The 15,648-nt window shown below is 41.1% G+C and overlaps 1 protein-coding gene across 25 annotated transcripts in view; it reads right to left on the bottom strand.

Annotated features, from left to right (window-relative positions):
* Nucleotides 1-15,648, bottom strand: part of plcb4a (phospholipase C, beta 4a) — a 628,445-nt gene that overhangs the window by 241,871 nt on the left and 370,926 nt on the right. For all 25 annotated transcript variants that reach the window (XM_069932452.1, XM_069932447.1, XM_069932454.1 and 22 more), the window contains 3 exons: nucleotides 13,966-14,109; nucleotides 11,754-11,833; nucleotides 7,173-7,226 (listed from right to left, as the gene is read on the bottom strand). In XM_069932452.1, the coding sequence (XP_069788553.1) occupies nucleotides 7,173-7,226; nucleotides 11,754-11,833; nucleotides 13,966-14,109 (278 nt within the window). The remainder of the gene's footprint in view (nucleotides 1-7,172; nucleotides 7,227-11,753; nucleotides 11,834-13,965; nucleotides 14,110-15,648) is intronic.

Genomic DNA, 15,648 nt, shown 5'->3' with positions numbered 1-15,648 from the left:
GTTAGGAGTAGAGTGTAGAAGAATGAGGGGAGATTTGACTGAGGGATGAAAAATTCAAAAGTATAAATAGAGTAAATATAAGCAGGCATTTTCTACTGAGGTTTGGTGAAATATAAACCAGAGGCCATGGGTTAAGGGAAAAAAAAGGAAAAAATGAATGGGAAACATTAAGTGGAACTTTTTTTTTTTACACAGAGACTAGTGGGAGCATGGAACAAGCTGCCAGCTGAAATGGTGTATGTGGGCTCAATTTTCACATTTGAGAAAAATTTAGACAGGTACATGGATAGGAGGTGTATGGAATGGGTACAGGTCAGTGGGACGAGGCAGAATAATAATTTAGCACAGACTCAGAGGCCCAAAGTACCTGCTTCTGTGCTGTACAGAAGAAATAGGAGCCGGAGTAGGCCATCTGGCCCATCAAGCCTACTCTGCCTTTCAATAAGATCATGGCTGATCTGATCATTGACTTAACTCCACCTACCTGCCTTTTCCCCACATTCCTTTTTTTTGCAAAAATCTATCTAAATGACCCTTAAATATGTTTAATAAAGTAGCCTCAACTACTTCCCTGGGTAGAGAATTCCACAGGTTCACTACTCTGTGGATAAAAACAGATTTTCCTCACCACTGACTGAAATCTATTCCCCTGAATTTGAGGCTGTGTCCTCTGGTTCTGGTCTCACCTTCCAGTGAATACAATTGTCCTGCTTCTATTTTATCTATCCTTTTCATAATTTTATAAGTTTCTATAAGATCTCCTCTCATTCTTCTGAATTCAGCTGAGTATACTCCCAGGCGATTGAGTCTTTTCTTGTAAGTCAACCCCCTCATCTCTGGGATCAACCTGCCTCCAAGGCCAGTATATCCTTCCTCAAGTATGGAGACTAGAACTGTGCACAGTACTCCAGATGTGGTCTCACCAGTACCTTGTACTGTTGCAGCATGACCTCCCTGCTCTTGAATTCAATTCCTCTAGTGATGAAGGCCAACATTCCATTTGCCATCTTAATAACTTGTACCTGCAACCCAACTTTTTGCAATTCATGCACAAGCACTCCCAAGTCCTGCACTGCAGCATGCTGCAGTCTTTCACCATTTAAATAATAATCTGCTCTTCTATTTTTCCAACCAAAGTGGATGACCTCACATTTATTAACATCGTACTCCATCAGCCAGACCTTTGCCCACTCACCTAACTTAATTATATCCTTCTGCAGCCTCTCCACATCCTCTGTACAATTTGCTTTTCCACTCAATTTAGTATCATCCACAAACTTGGTTACACAACATTCTGTCCCCTCTTCCAAATCATCAATGTAGATGGTGAACAGCTGCAGGCCCAGCACCGACCCCTGCGCCCCCCCCCCCTTACCACTGTCTGCCAATCAGAAAATCACCCATTTATCCCGACTCTGCCTTCTGTCAGTTAACCAATTCCTCAATCCATGCCAATATACTTCCCCCTATTCCATTCATCTGTATCTTATTGATAAGTCTCTTGTATGACACCTTATCAAACACCTTCTGGAAATCCAAATATACAACATCAACCTGTTCCCCTCTATCTACCACACCCATTATATCCTCAAAGAACTCTAGCAAGTTTATCAAACAAGACCTGCCCTTTCTGAATCCATGCTGCGGCTGCCTGATGGAACCCCTTCATTCTAAATGTCTAGCTATTTCATCCTTAATGACAGATTCAAGCATGTTCCTGACTACAGACGTTAAGCTAACTGGCTGATAGTTACTCGTCTACAGCCTATATCCCTTTTTAAAAAGTGGCGTGACATTTGCTGTCTTCCAATCTGCTGGGACCTGCCCAGAATCTAGAGAATTTTGGTAAATCAACTATAACTCACGCTATTTCCTTCAGTACCCTGGGATGCAGGGGACCAATGGATTTGTCCGCTTTTAGACCCACTTCATCACTATCTCTTTTGTAACGATTATTTTATCAAGGCCCTCACCTCCCTTCGCATCCCTATCACCACTCTTTGGCATACTGGATGTGTCTTCCACCATGAAAACTGACACAAAACATCTGTTCAATGCCTGAGCCATTTCCTCATTACTCAATATCAACCTCCCCTTCTCATCTTCCAAGGGACCCATGTTAACTCTAGTCACCCTCTTCCATTTTATATATTTATAAATTTTTTTGCTATCCGTTTTTCTATTTTGTGTTAATTTACCTTCATAATCCTTCTTCCCTTTCCTTATTTCCTGTTTAGTTGTCCATTGTTGCCCTTTTAAAGTTTTCCCTATCCTTCAGTTTCCCACTACTCCTGATGACTTTGTACACACGAGCTTTTAATTTTATACTTTCCTTTATTTCCTTAGTTAACCTAGGGTGACTCTTCCCTCACTTACTGCATTTATTTTTAATGGGAATATATTTTTGTTGCGCACTGTGAATAATGTCTTTGAAAGTCTTCCACTGTTCCTTATCTGCCAACTATCCTGTGTTCACAGTCCACGCTAACCAATTCCTCCCTCATCCTGTAGTAGTTGTCCCTGTTCAAGCATAATTCACTAGTTTTAGATCAAACTATTGCACCCTCTATCAATATGAGAAATTCAATCATGCGAAGATCGCTTTATCCAAGAGGGCCCCTAACTAATAGATCGGAAATTTTACCTATCTCATTGCACAATACTAGATCTAAATTAGCACTCTCCCTTGTTGGTTTCTTAACATGCTGCTCTAGAAAGCTATAAAGTTATCCTCCAGACTCCCTCGATCAACTTGATTTTCCCAATCTAAGTGGATCTATGGATCTAATTACCATTATGTATAAACTGTAGAACCACGAGGAATTGATGGGGGTTCCATCAATTTCTGAATGAGTGCTTACAGGTTTTTGTTTTGGCTTAAACATTTGTCAATATAATACAAAGTGCTTTGATGGCACAATCTACACAAAAAAGATACTTTTTAACTATTAATTCATGAGATGTGGATGCTGCTGGTAAGACTGCCATTTTTTAATCCATCTGTAATTGCCCTTTGGGTAGTTTTTTTGTATTTATTTCATTATTCACAGTAGGAATTTGCTATGCGTCTGCATCAACAGTGCAGACCTTGAAAGTGGTCAAGTTACTTCACCAGCATGTGACTGAATCTACTTTGTTAGAGAAGTACATGACCTGATAATGTGTATGTGATGACTGTGACTAATACTTCCGTTTAACATGATTGCTTTTAAACATCAGGAGATGAAGTATGATTTTGTATGAAAAATAACAAGAAATGCTGAAATAAACTTAAATTGCAATCTTTCCTCTTCTATGTACCCCTTAAAACAATGAACAAGTAGTAGTCCACTAGCTTAGAATAAGATATGCTGAAATTCAAAACAAAAGTCAAATTTTCTTTGGGGTTGGACTGATAGAATGTCTGTTTCAGAGCACATGGTCTAGGGCAACCTATTGGGAAGGGTGAAAAATGGAACTAAGCTTAAATACCTGCTCTTTTCATTGTCACACAACTCCCAATTTTCTGTCCTATCCCCCTTAGAGTAATAAAAATGGGTGGCACTGATTGTCATTTGTTCGGGCTTTAATCCTCAACATGGTTACCCAACTGCACGAAAACCAACAAGGTCGGGTCAGATACAGCAATGAGCTCTCTGAACCCTTCTCCATGAACAATGGCGTGAAGCAAGGCTGCGTTCTCGCACCAACCCTCTTTTCAATCTTCTTCAGCATGATGCTGAAACAAGCCATGAAAGACCCCAACAATGAAGACGCTGTTTACATCCGGTACCGCACGGATGGCAGTCTCTTCAATCTGAGGCGCCTGCAAGCTCACACCAAGACACAAGAGCAACTATGCTTTGCAGATGATGCCGCTTTAGTTGCCCATTCAGAGCCAGCTCTTCAGTGCTTGACGTCCTGTTTTGTGGAAACTGCCAAAATGTTTGGCCTGGAAGTCAGCCTGAAGAAAACTGAGGTCCTCCATCAGCCAGCACCCCACCATGACTACCAGCCCCCCTACATCTCCATCGGGCACACAAAACTCAAAATGGTCAACCAGTTTACCTATCTCGGGTGTACCATTTCATCGGATGCAAGGATCGACAACGAGATAGACAACAGACTCGCCAAGGCAAATAGCGCCTTTGGAAGACTACACAAAAGAGTCTGGAAAAACAACCAACTGAAAAACCTCACAAAGATTAGTGTATACAGAGCCGTTGTCATATCCACACTCCTGCTCGGCTCCGAATCATGGGTCCTTTACTGGCATCACCTACGGCTCCTAGAACACTTCCATCAGCATTGTCTCCACTCCATCCTCAACATTCATTGGAGCGACTTCATCTCCAACATCGAAGTACTCAAGATGGCAGAGGCAGACAGCATCGAATCCATGCTGCTGAAGATCAAACTGTGCTGGGTAGGTCACATCTCCAGAATAGAGAACCATCGCCTTCCCAAGATCGTGTTATATGGTGAGCTCTCCACTGGCCACCGAGACAGAGGTGCACCAAAGAAGAGGTACAAGGACTGCCTAAAGAAATCTCTTGGTGCCTGCCACATTGACCACCGCCAGTGGGCTGATATCGCCTCAAACTGTACATCTTGGCGCCTCACAGTTCGGCGGGCGGCAACCTCCTTTGAAGAAGACCGCAGAGCCCACCTCACTGACAAATGACAAAGGAGGAAAAACCCAACACCCAACCCCAACCAACCAATTTTCCCTTGCAACCGTGTCTGCCTGTCCCGCATTGGACTTGTCAGCCACAAACGAGCCTGCAGCTGACGTGGACTTTACCCCTTCATAAATCTTCGTCCGTGAAGCCAAGCCAAAGAAGAAAGAAGAATCATCAGTAAAGGGAGATATGTTTATATAGTGAATGCTATTACAGCTCCAACGACCCAGGTTCGAATCTAGCACTGTGTATAAGGAGTTGGTACATTATCCCAGTGTTTGCATTAATTTTCTGCCACATTCCAAAAAGACGTACGGGGTTAGTAGGTTTTTTTTTGAAGACTTTATTTAAAATTTTATAACATGAATACAATAAAGAATTACATTTAAAGAAAAATAGAAAAAAAAATTTAAAAAGGTACGATTGCAATATTACATCAGAAAACTACACAAAATAACCCCCCCTGTTAATTGTAACACAATATTAATAGTCTAACTTAAAATTAATCCAACCCTCCCCCCAAAATAAAGAGTGAGGGGTTAGTAGGTTAATTAGTCATGTGGTTTGTTTGGGAAGCACGGGCTCGTGGGCTGGAAGGACCTGTTATCATGCTACAGTTCTAAATGTAAAAATATGTACATAGAAATTTGAAAATTGGTACTGCTCAATGTGCAACATAAATCAATAAATTCCTGTGGCAGCGTGTTCTGGTCTGTGCCAACAGAAAGGCTGATCAAAGTCATTAGCTAGAAAATAATTTCTAGACAATGTTATTTTTTTTAAATTGAATGGACTCAAAACGAGAATTCTTGATGTGTCAGTGACAATAACAAAAGTCCATAGACATTTTCACTAAACTATTGAATTGCTACCTGTCCATACTTTGGTTGAAATGCCTACAATTAGCCAATTTTGGACACAAGGTCCTATTAAATCTCAACATAACTTAGTTGGAACCATTCTGGTTTCTGAATTGGAAGGCCTCAGATTCATCAGAGTGAAAAAATGCAGGAGTTCTGATCCGCACTTGATGCAGAATCTCAACCTGAACCATTGAATAACTCCTTTTGCTACCACAGATGCAATTGACCCAGTGAATTTGTTCAGCATTCCTCTAATGCGAAAATGCAACCTCCTGGTGCAAAACTAACTATTTGCTACTCTGTTATCCTTGACATTATTCCTTCTTCAATGAGTATCACAAACATTTATTAATTGACTTTGCTCTTAGTTTGCAATGGTTTGATTTTTTTGAAAATTTTATTTATTAGTATCTTCATACATTTCAAATTAACTTGCTATAACATCACAGACTAGATGCTAAATAATTTTCAATTTTCATCCCCCCCCACTTCCCTCCATCTCTAACCCCCCCCCTTCCCTCCATCTCTAACCCCTGTAGAAAGAGAATAAATAGAAAAAAGAAAAGACAGAACATGAAGAACATTTTTTACATTAATCCTGAATACAGTCTAGTACTGCTGTAAAGCAGTTTAAAACAACCTGAGAAAGTGAAAGAAACTGCCCATTTCTGAACACTCTGAACTGATCGTTATATAATTCAGGACTGGAAAGAGTGGATGAAATTCTAAAGGGCTTCTCCAGCTTACCCGTTGACCCTGGTAAATTAAGAAACTAGGGCTTCAAGAAGTTCCACGACTTATCCACAAAAGTTTAACTTCATTAGCAGGCAAATGCTTGCAGAAATCTAGCTCAGGTGCTCTAAACTATTAATAGTTAAGCTACAATCAGTAAAGAAGCAAAACATTTGTTTAAAATAAGTAAAATTTGCAAAGGAAGTTTGCAGCGCTGGTGTTGTTTATTTGTTTCGTTTCAAGGTTCCATTATGGTCGCGTAATATATTTAGAATGTAACATACATGACATTCTGTAACTTTGTCCCTCATATGAGTGTCCACGAAAAAGCGACGGCCTGGTTTGATTAATTCTTCTTTATACTTTTACAACTGATTTAAATGTAGTATTAATATTATCATCGCCTAATGAGAAATGTCCAATAATTTTGTTTTATTATTTATTATAATAAGGTTTTATCCAGTTAAATATCGTTAAGGACAGCTGTTATAGTGCAAATAATTTACTTCATCAATTGTAGAAAAGGAGATAGAAATGTAAACTGCACACAGTGAACTGGCATCAAAAATATTGTTGACAGAATTAAATTAAACTTTGTTGTAATTATCTTCACAGTCAACGTAACATTGTAACATTTAGGTATGCTGGAATCGCCATTTGCCTAAGCATTCGATAGCTTTATCCCACAAGAGTTCATTGAAAACACCAGCGCTGGGTCCGAATGTGCATGTATTAATACTACAGCCCATTTCAGAGCGGGGATTTTTTTTTACATACAAGTATTCATTTCTTTTTTCATCACGTAATTTCTGTTTATATTCAGGATTAACACTTTCTCAGTGCCTGCTTCCAAAATACCACAAATATATTGTTCTTGGGATAGAGTAAAAATACACATTTATTAAACATTTCTCACCTCCTAACTGGAATTTTTCCATTTACGTTGGTCAGAAATGATAACCTCATCCAGCTGAAAGATAAAAAAAATTGATTCATGTGAATATTCATTAAGTGTGGGTGAAAAAAGAGAATGAAAGCAGTTGCAGAGTTGCTATCATAGCCTTTCACATGGTTGGAAGCAAGAATCAAAAATAACGTGCAAGGTTACAGATGCAAGAGAAAACCAACACGTGGCACTCTATGCATTTGGAGCCAAATACAAAACACACACGAAAAAAAATCACTATTCATAACTGACAGGCCAGCCAACAGTAGAAGTTTTGGAGAAAAGTTGCAATTTTGTTAAAACAAGTTTTGGCATTAATGTAATTGAAATAAACAGACATGGATTAGACTTAAATCAAATATCTAAAACGAAACACTTTTCCATCATCTCCCAACAGTAGACGCAACTCCCCGAGGCGCTGCCTTGCACGCCGTGCTGCATTTCTTGCAACACCAACATACAGAATTCCTCATCCATTCATGGATATCTGCACCTGTGAACTGTCAGGGTCACAGACTCCTTCCCAATCCATGCTTCCCAAATGCTGCATTCCTACCTGCCTCTCTAGTACTCAGTACCCATCACCATTAGTGAGCAGAGACAGCCATTACTTGACAAAGGGGAAGCAAGGCTCATGGAGAATAGAGACTTGGGGACTTGTCAGAAAACAAGGGCAGAATAAGCAGATGGCACAACGTCTCCTCCAACAGAACATTCCCAGAACACGATGAAAGAAGGGGATGAAAGAAGGGGATGAAAGAAGGGAATGAAAGAAGGGGATGAAAGAAGGGAATGAAAGAAGGGAATGAAAGAAGGGAATGAAAGAAGGGGATGAAAGAACGTCAAGGTGATTAACCTCTTCATGAATAGTGACAATTACCAGTATCAACAGTGGCCCAGTGACGGACAATAAAATGTTTTGAAAGGCTGGTTGGTATTGAAGCCTATCAGCTCCTGCCTGAGAGGAGACCACTCCAATTCGCCTACCATAACAACAGGTCTACGGCAGATGCCACCTCACTGGCTCTACACAAAACCCTGGAACACCTGGGAAGCAAAAATGCATACATCAGGATGCACTTTATTGGCTACAGTTTGGGATTCAACACCATCATCCCCTCAAAATGGATCAGCAAACTTCAAGACTTGGGACTCAACACTCCACTGTGCAATTTGATCCTGGATTTCCTCAGCTCCAGACCACAATCAGTGAAGATTGGTAAGATCACCTCCTCAATTTCCATCAGGACCAGAGCACCACAAAGCTGAGCTCTCAGACCCCACTCTACTTGCTCTACACCTATGTCTGTGTCGCCCAATACGACAACACCACCCTCAGCGCTTCCTCTAAGCTGTGCGCGTGCACTCTCATGCCAAATGGACAGTGTGTTTGCGCACACACACACACAAAAATGAGCTGAACAGTTTCCTTTGCGCACTGAACACCATCAACAAATTCGCTGAAAATACCCTGGTTGTGGGTTATTTAAAAAGGGGCAATGAGTCAGCATGCAGGGGGGAGAATGAAAACCTGGCTGAATGATACACCAACATTAACCTTGCATTCAATGTCAGCAAAACCAAGGAGCTGATTGTTGACCTCAAGAAAGGAAAACCAGAGGTTCATGATCCAGTGATCATTGGGGATTCGAGGTGGAGAGGTTGAGCAATTAAGTTCTTGGGAGTCACTATCTCAGAGGATCTTTCCTGGACCCAACACACCAATGGCATTGTGAAGAAAGCACATCAGCGCCTCTACTTCCTCAGGAGTTTGCAGAGGTTTGGTATGATATCAGAAACCCTGGCATGCTTTCTTCACAATGCCATTGGTGTGTTGGGTCCAGGAAAGAGGTATTGGTGCCACATATAGACTCACGCCACCAGGTTCAGGAGCATCTACTACCCCTCCATCGTCAGACTCCTCAACAACAAACTGAATCAGGGGGTCATTTAAGGCCTCTTTCATTCCCTCTGTATTGCACAGTCAGTTTGTTTACATTTCTTTATTTGTTAACATGTACATTGAATCCAGTTTTTTTTCACTACTAATAAGTGATCATTCTCAGGGTTGTATGTGATTTCTTGTATGTACTAGGACAATAAAACTGAAATCTGACACACATTCCAAGCCAACAGTCCCATCATGAGCTCAAAACCTTGAACTCAATAGACCTGTGGTAAAACACGAAAGTCTGCAGACACCGTGGGTGAAGTAAAAACACAATGCTGGAGAAACTCAGCAGGTCAAACGATGTACTTTATAAGGTAAAGATAAAGATACCTAACCAACATTTCAGGCTTGAGCTTCATCAAGGTCTGAACATATGTCAGCAGATGCCCAAAAAAATAGAAGGGGTGGAGAGGTGGGGAAGGAGCACAGTCTCAAAGGCAAAAGAAAATAATTGGATCAGGGTGGGAGGGCACATCAGCAAGCAGAGGGAGGAGGAGGAAAGGCTCTGTGAATGGAGAGGGAAGGATGTGGAGAGTTGGAGGAAAGAGGACAAAGGGAAAGAAAAGGGAGGGAGAAGGAGAGTAGGTTAGTGGAAACCAGAAAAGTTGATGTTAATGATATCTGGTTGGAGAGAGCCCAGTCAGAAAATTAGGTGTTGCTCCTCCAATTTACGGGTTGCCTTGGCTTGACAGTAAATGAGGCCATGGACAAACATGTGAGCATGGGAGTGGGGCCAGAATTAAAATGGTTGGCCACTGGGAGATCCCTGTCACTGATGTGGACAGAACTAAGGTGATCAACGAAGCAATCTCCCAATCTGTGCCCAGTCTCTCTGATGTAGAAAGGCCACAAAGGTTGCAACAGATAACTCCAGCGGATACAAAGGTGAAGTGTTGCTTCTCTAGAAAGGACTGTTTGGGGTCCCTATGGTGGCGAGGGAGGAGGTGTGGCTGCAAGTGTGGCACTTCCTGTAGTCAAAGGGGAAGGTGCTGGGGGAATTGGTGGGGAGGGATGGATGGAAGAGGGAGTCACAGAAAGAGCAGTCCCTAAGCAAGGCAGGGAAGGAAGGAAAGGGGATGATATGTCTAGTGGTGGGATCCTTTTGTAGGTGGTGGAAATTATGGAGGATAATGTGTTGGATGCGGATGTTAGATGGGTGGAATGTAAGGACAAGGAGAATCCTGTGTTTGTTACATCTGGAGATGGGGGGGGTCAGGGCAGATGAGAAGGAAATGGAGGAGATGCGGGTGAGGGCTGATTCAATGGTGGTGGAGGGGAAGCTACATTTGTGGAAGAAGGCGGACATTTCAGAAGATCTGGACTGGAAGACTTCATCTTGGGAGTAGATGTGGTGGAAACGGAGAAATTGCGAGAAGGAGAGGAAGTGTAGTCGATGTAGTTGGTGGGTTTGTAAAATATATTGGTGGAAAGCTAGTCTCCCACGATGGAGACGGAGAGGTCGAAAAAGGGGAGAATGTTGCCAGAGATGGACCAGGTGAATTTGAGATCAGGGTGGAAGTTGGCAGTGAAGTGAATGAAGTTGATGAACTCAGCATGGGTGCTTGAGGCAAAGTCGTCAATATAGGGGAGGAAGAGTTGAAGGGCCTTGCTGAGTAGGCTTGCAGCATGGATTGAACCACAAAACCCATAAACAAGCAGGGATCTGATCCCCATGCCCCAGGAGTAGGTCCTGCAGCCCATTTGTCTCGCCAACCATACCTGAATTCATTGAGGAGCAGCAGGTTCCAATTGGTGACTAGCCCCCAGCTGCTGGACTACTAAGCCTCCGCCCCCCGCCTCCCCAATACACTGAAAGCCAAAGGCATTTACCAATAAACAGCTTTCAAATGATTAAAAATGCAAAAATAACATTTAAAATATGACAAAATAATCAAAACATTAATGTTCAATGACAAACACTTACCTGTACTTAACTTTTCCATTGAGTCAATTAGCTCATTCAAGTAGGTAGGGCCCAAGCCTTCCCTGATGCCCAGATGAGAGGCTGCACATGAAGTGCACCTTGACTTCCCCTGCTGCTGGATTCAGCGGTAAGGTCAATTGCAGAGCATCGCTTTCGATACACTGGCATCCTATTTCCAGTTCATCTCAGACTTCTACATTTATCTGAGCATGTGCAGAAGTTTGAGGCATGCTGAGGTATGACTGGCTGAGAACTTGAGGCACCCATTAACTTTTCTCAGAGAACCTAATGAGAAACTTTTTTCTGAAATACTTTTAAGTGTTGAATGAGGCCAGCATGTCCATAATCTTCATACATTAAAGGCTTCTGAGAGGTTTTTCTACTACTGGTGAATGATCATTAATGCTTTTATAATGTTTACTGCTTTAATGTAGCCAAACAATACTATAGATTTAATACTATAGATTTAATATGACAGATACCAATTTATAATGTTTCAAACTGACTCCTCAGTTCAACTAGTTCCTCTTGAAGTAATCTTATGGTTAATAAATCTTAGATTACTGGATAAAGTATTTGAAAGCAGAACATAAATGTGCATGATGAATAAAATAAAGTCAATGCTGGGCAATTACTTTGGAAGTTATTTTTGAATTTAAGAAAGGTTCAGCTTAACTGTTTTGTGAGGCATGTCATAGGACAGACATTGTTAGCCTTGAAGTTGTGGACAACAGATCTCAATCCTTCCACCCAATGCTGCAAGATATAAAAGGTAAACAATTAATTTAAGTAACTTTTTAATCCAACATTTTCAAACAATTTTCATCAAAGTGCAATGCTCGTTCATAGTCATCTATTTAACATTTTAATTCTCTCTTGCAAAATTTCTTAGAAGTTTGCTATTAATATAAACCTGCATAATGCACCTTCACAACTATAAGCTTGTTAACTTTGCAAGAAGAATTTGCACTCTGAATTATATTTCAGTACAATTGCTTTTGTGTACCCAATAGCCATCTATTTCCTTCAGTTGTTTCTGGAGCAGCTGTATCAGATGATATCTGATGGACGCAACGCACAATACAGAAATATTTATTTCTAGTAGGCAGGTCCAACACAATCTGCTGGAGGAACTCGGCTGGCCAAGCAGCATCAGTGGGAGAATGTGAATGACCAGAGTTTTAAGCAAACCCCATTATTGAAACTAGAGAAATGTAGTGAAAAAAACCACGTAAAGAGGACAGGGTGGAATTGGAGAGGTCAAACATGACGGAGAGAGAGACAGAGGAAAAGAAGAGAGAGGCAAGAGAAACAGAGGGATTGGGTGGATAAAGATAAGTTCCACAGGGTGGAGTGGGTGATTGGAAGACAGTATCTACATTCTCTCCTCAATGGCCATCCCAGGGACTGGGATGCGACAATTTCACTGTCCTTCCCATTCCTGTCTGACCTTGATTGTTAGGGTAAGAGAGAGGGCAGATAGAACAAGTTGTTCAGGGGGAGGCTGGGAGGTGAAAGTGGAGACAGCAAATGGAGTTAAGACAGAAAGGAGATAATGGGAACCATCAGGGAAGAGGTGAAGACAGGTGGGACCAGAAGGGGAAGTGGAGGACTCAACAGGTGAAAGTGGACCTGAAATTGGAAAAATCCATGTTCATGCCATTAGGTTGTAGAACTGCATAGGTACAATATGAGATACTGTTCCTCTAGCTTGCATTGGGCTTCACACCACAGTGGAGAAGGTCCAAGACAGACAGGTTGGTGTGGGAGTGTGAAGGGGAGTTGTAATAGCATGCACCCAGGAGCACTGAGAAATGGTTCCTAGGTCTGCCTTTATTCTCACAGATTCAGAGGAGGACACATCAGGAGCATCGAATGCAAAAAATGGAGTTTGGAGAAGGTGCAGGTGAATCTTTGCCTCAGCTGGGAAGAGCATTTAGGTCCTGGGTGGTGGTAAAGAAGAAGATGTGAGACCAAGCATTGCACCTCCTCTGGTTGCATGGATCAGAACAGATCAGAGGAAATGAAAGGCAGGGAAGCATGGAGGAAGTGGGGGTGCTTGTGAAAGGCAGGAAGAGACAGGACAGATGTGGCTGGCAGCTGTCAGAAAGAATGATGTGGATATGAAGACAAAGAGAACTCTATTCTTTCAGGTTCATGGCATTTATTTTATAATAGCTAGGATCCACTTCTCACTGCAGGCCAAGTTCAATGGAATCGATGAGGTTTACCTCAATTACTGATCCCCCTTTTCCTGATCAACTTGTGCCTGACTGTCTCTGACTGTACAATCAAGACCATGCACCTTTTTGGTCCCTTTCATATAAAGATTGGATAGTCAGCTCTGGTGATCTGAGAAACAGCACCTATTTTGTTTAGCAGCTCCTCAGAAAACAACTGTAGTGTTTACAATCCACTTTGGGAGGACATCAAATTTGCATCCCTGAGAGTGATGAACTCGCTTGATTCTACACTACCCCACTTAGAAGCACCTCACAAAGTTTATTCTTATGGAGATAGTCCTTTTCAAATCCTATAACAAATTTCTCACCAGAGGTTCTAAAAACATTAACTACACAAAACCACGAGGAGGAAAAAAGTGAATGCATGGTATTACTGTATATCAACACAGGTTGATCCACAAGAGAAATGAAAAATAAGAAGTATCATATATAATGCCTGAGCAAACTATTTACAGTAAGCTGATACAAGTTAGAAATCAGAGAAAATTGATACACCATTTATACATTCATTAAAATAAAATGCCAGATGTCCCATAAGATGTGGTATATTTTAGTGTCAATGAATTGAAATAGCAACATGTTCACTGCAAAAATGTAACCCTGAGTACATCCAATATATTTAAAGGACATGTTAGTTCTGTGTACCTTGGTTGTTTCTGCATTGTCAGCCACTAGATATGTAAAGCTGATGTTCACCAGGTCTGCATCGCAGCAAATACAAAACATCCTTCCATCCAGTTCATTTTCTGCTTTTCCAACTGCCTCAAGAGCAGAAAGTAACTTGGGATCCTCACATGAGAAAATAAAAAAACATTTGTTTAATAAGTCATGAAATGACAGTTGAACATTCTGAAAATAATTATAGCTAATATAGTTAAAATGGTGCTGCAGATAAAAGGGTTTAAATCAACCTGAACTACTATAGCCTGACAGGTGATTTAACCTCTGTGACGTTCCATCAGATCTCTTGGATCAAAACTCGAACAATAATTGTCTGCATTTCTTCCAAATCTTGTAATGCAGCACCACCTACAAAAAACACTTTCTGAGGGGTAGAAGTTCATTCTCGGATGTTTTCATTAAACACACAATGTTGTATTACTTATGCTTTGAACTCTCCTCCCAAAAAACTCCCAAGGGCGGCACAGTTAGTAAAGTGATTAGCACAACTCTCTTACAGAGCCAGGCAGCCAGGTTTGAATCTGGCACTGTGTGCAGGAGTTTGTAGATTCTCCCTGTGGCCTGCAAGGGCTTTACTCCCCACTCTCCAAAAAAAAATGCACAGCATTTGTAGGTTATTTGGTGTATTTGGGGTGGCACAGTCTCATGGGCTGGAAGGGCCTGTTACCATGCTGTAAGTCTAAAAAAAACATTCTGAGGTGTGTTTAATGCATGCAGCAGAAGATGTATTTCCATCTCATCCTTAACCTTCTTGCAACATCCTTGTATCAACCTATAAAACAAATGCCTGACATGATTTTGTTTCCACATATTAAGATGCTATGTGAATGAAAAAACTCCAATTTTTTTAAAATAACCAGAAAACAAGTTCAATTTTTTCCACTTACAAGGCCATTTTTGTATTTGCTTAATAACTCTAAAGTAGAAAAAAAACTTCAAGGGATTTGAGGAAATTGCACCTAGAAATTGAATTTCAATCCTTTGATACATTTTGGGAAGCAATGATCACTGAGATGGTTTACGTCAAGGCAGAAGCAAGGGAAATGGGACAAGCCAAGTCAAAAGATACCTTGAAAGGAATAACACAAAAAATTCAGTAAAACTGTGCCATGCTCTTACAGTGCCAATTGCCCCAGGTTCAAATCCAGCACTCCCTGTAAGGAGTTTATACATTCTACCTGTGACCACGTGGGTTTCCTCCAGGTGCTTCAGTTTCCTCCCACATTCCAAAAACATAAGGGGCCGGTGGGCTGGAAGGGCATGTTACCATAATGTATCTCTAAATTTAAATTTTAGAAAATGTCTAAAAATTAAAATTTACAGAGAGCAAGAGGTGGAGTTTGGTTTCTTTACAGGATGCTGGGCAAGAAGACATTGACAATGTAATGAAAAAGAATGAGACCATGAGAAAGACATGAAACATATGAAGTGGGAGACGGAAAGGAGGGCAGACAGAAAAGAGAAATTAGAAATATACAATGATATTTTCAGGATCGGTACTGCACAGATTTAGGGCAGTCTAAAAAAGCAGTCGAGCACAATGAACCTTTTGTTAAAAATTAGTTCTGCAACGCGAATGAGCTATCCTGCTTATGTACTGTACTTCAGAGTGACTTCCCAAAATTTGAATTTTTTTCTTTCACCCAC

This window comes from Narcine bancroftii, chromosome 4 (assembly GCF_036971445.1).
Source record: "Narcine bancroftii isolate sNarBan1 chromosome 4, sNarBan1.hap1, whole genome shotgun sequence".
Classification (NCBI taxonomy): Eukaryota; Metazoa; Chordata; class Chondrichthyes; order Torpediniformes; family Narcinidae; genus Narcine; species Narcine bancroftii.
This window is presented reverse-complemented; position numbering and strand designations above follow the sequence as displayed.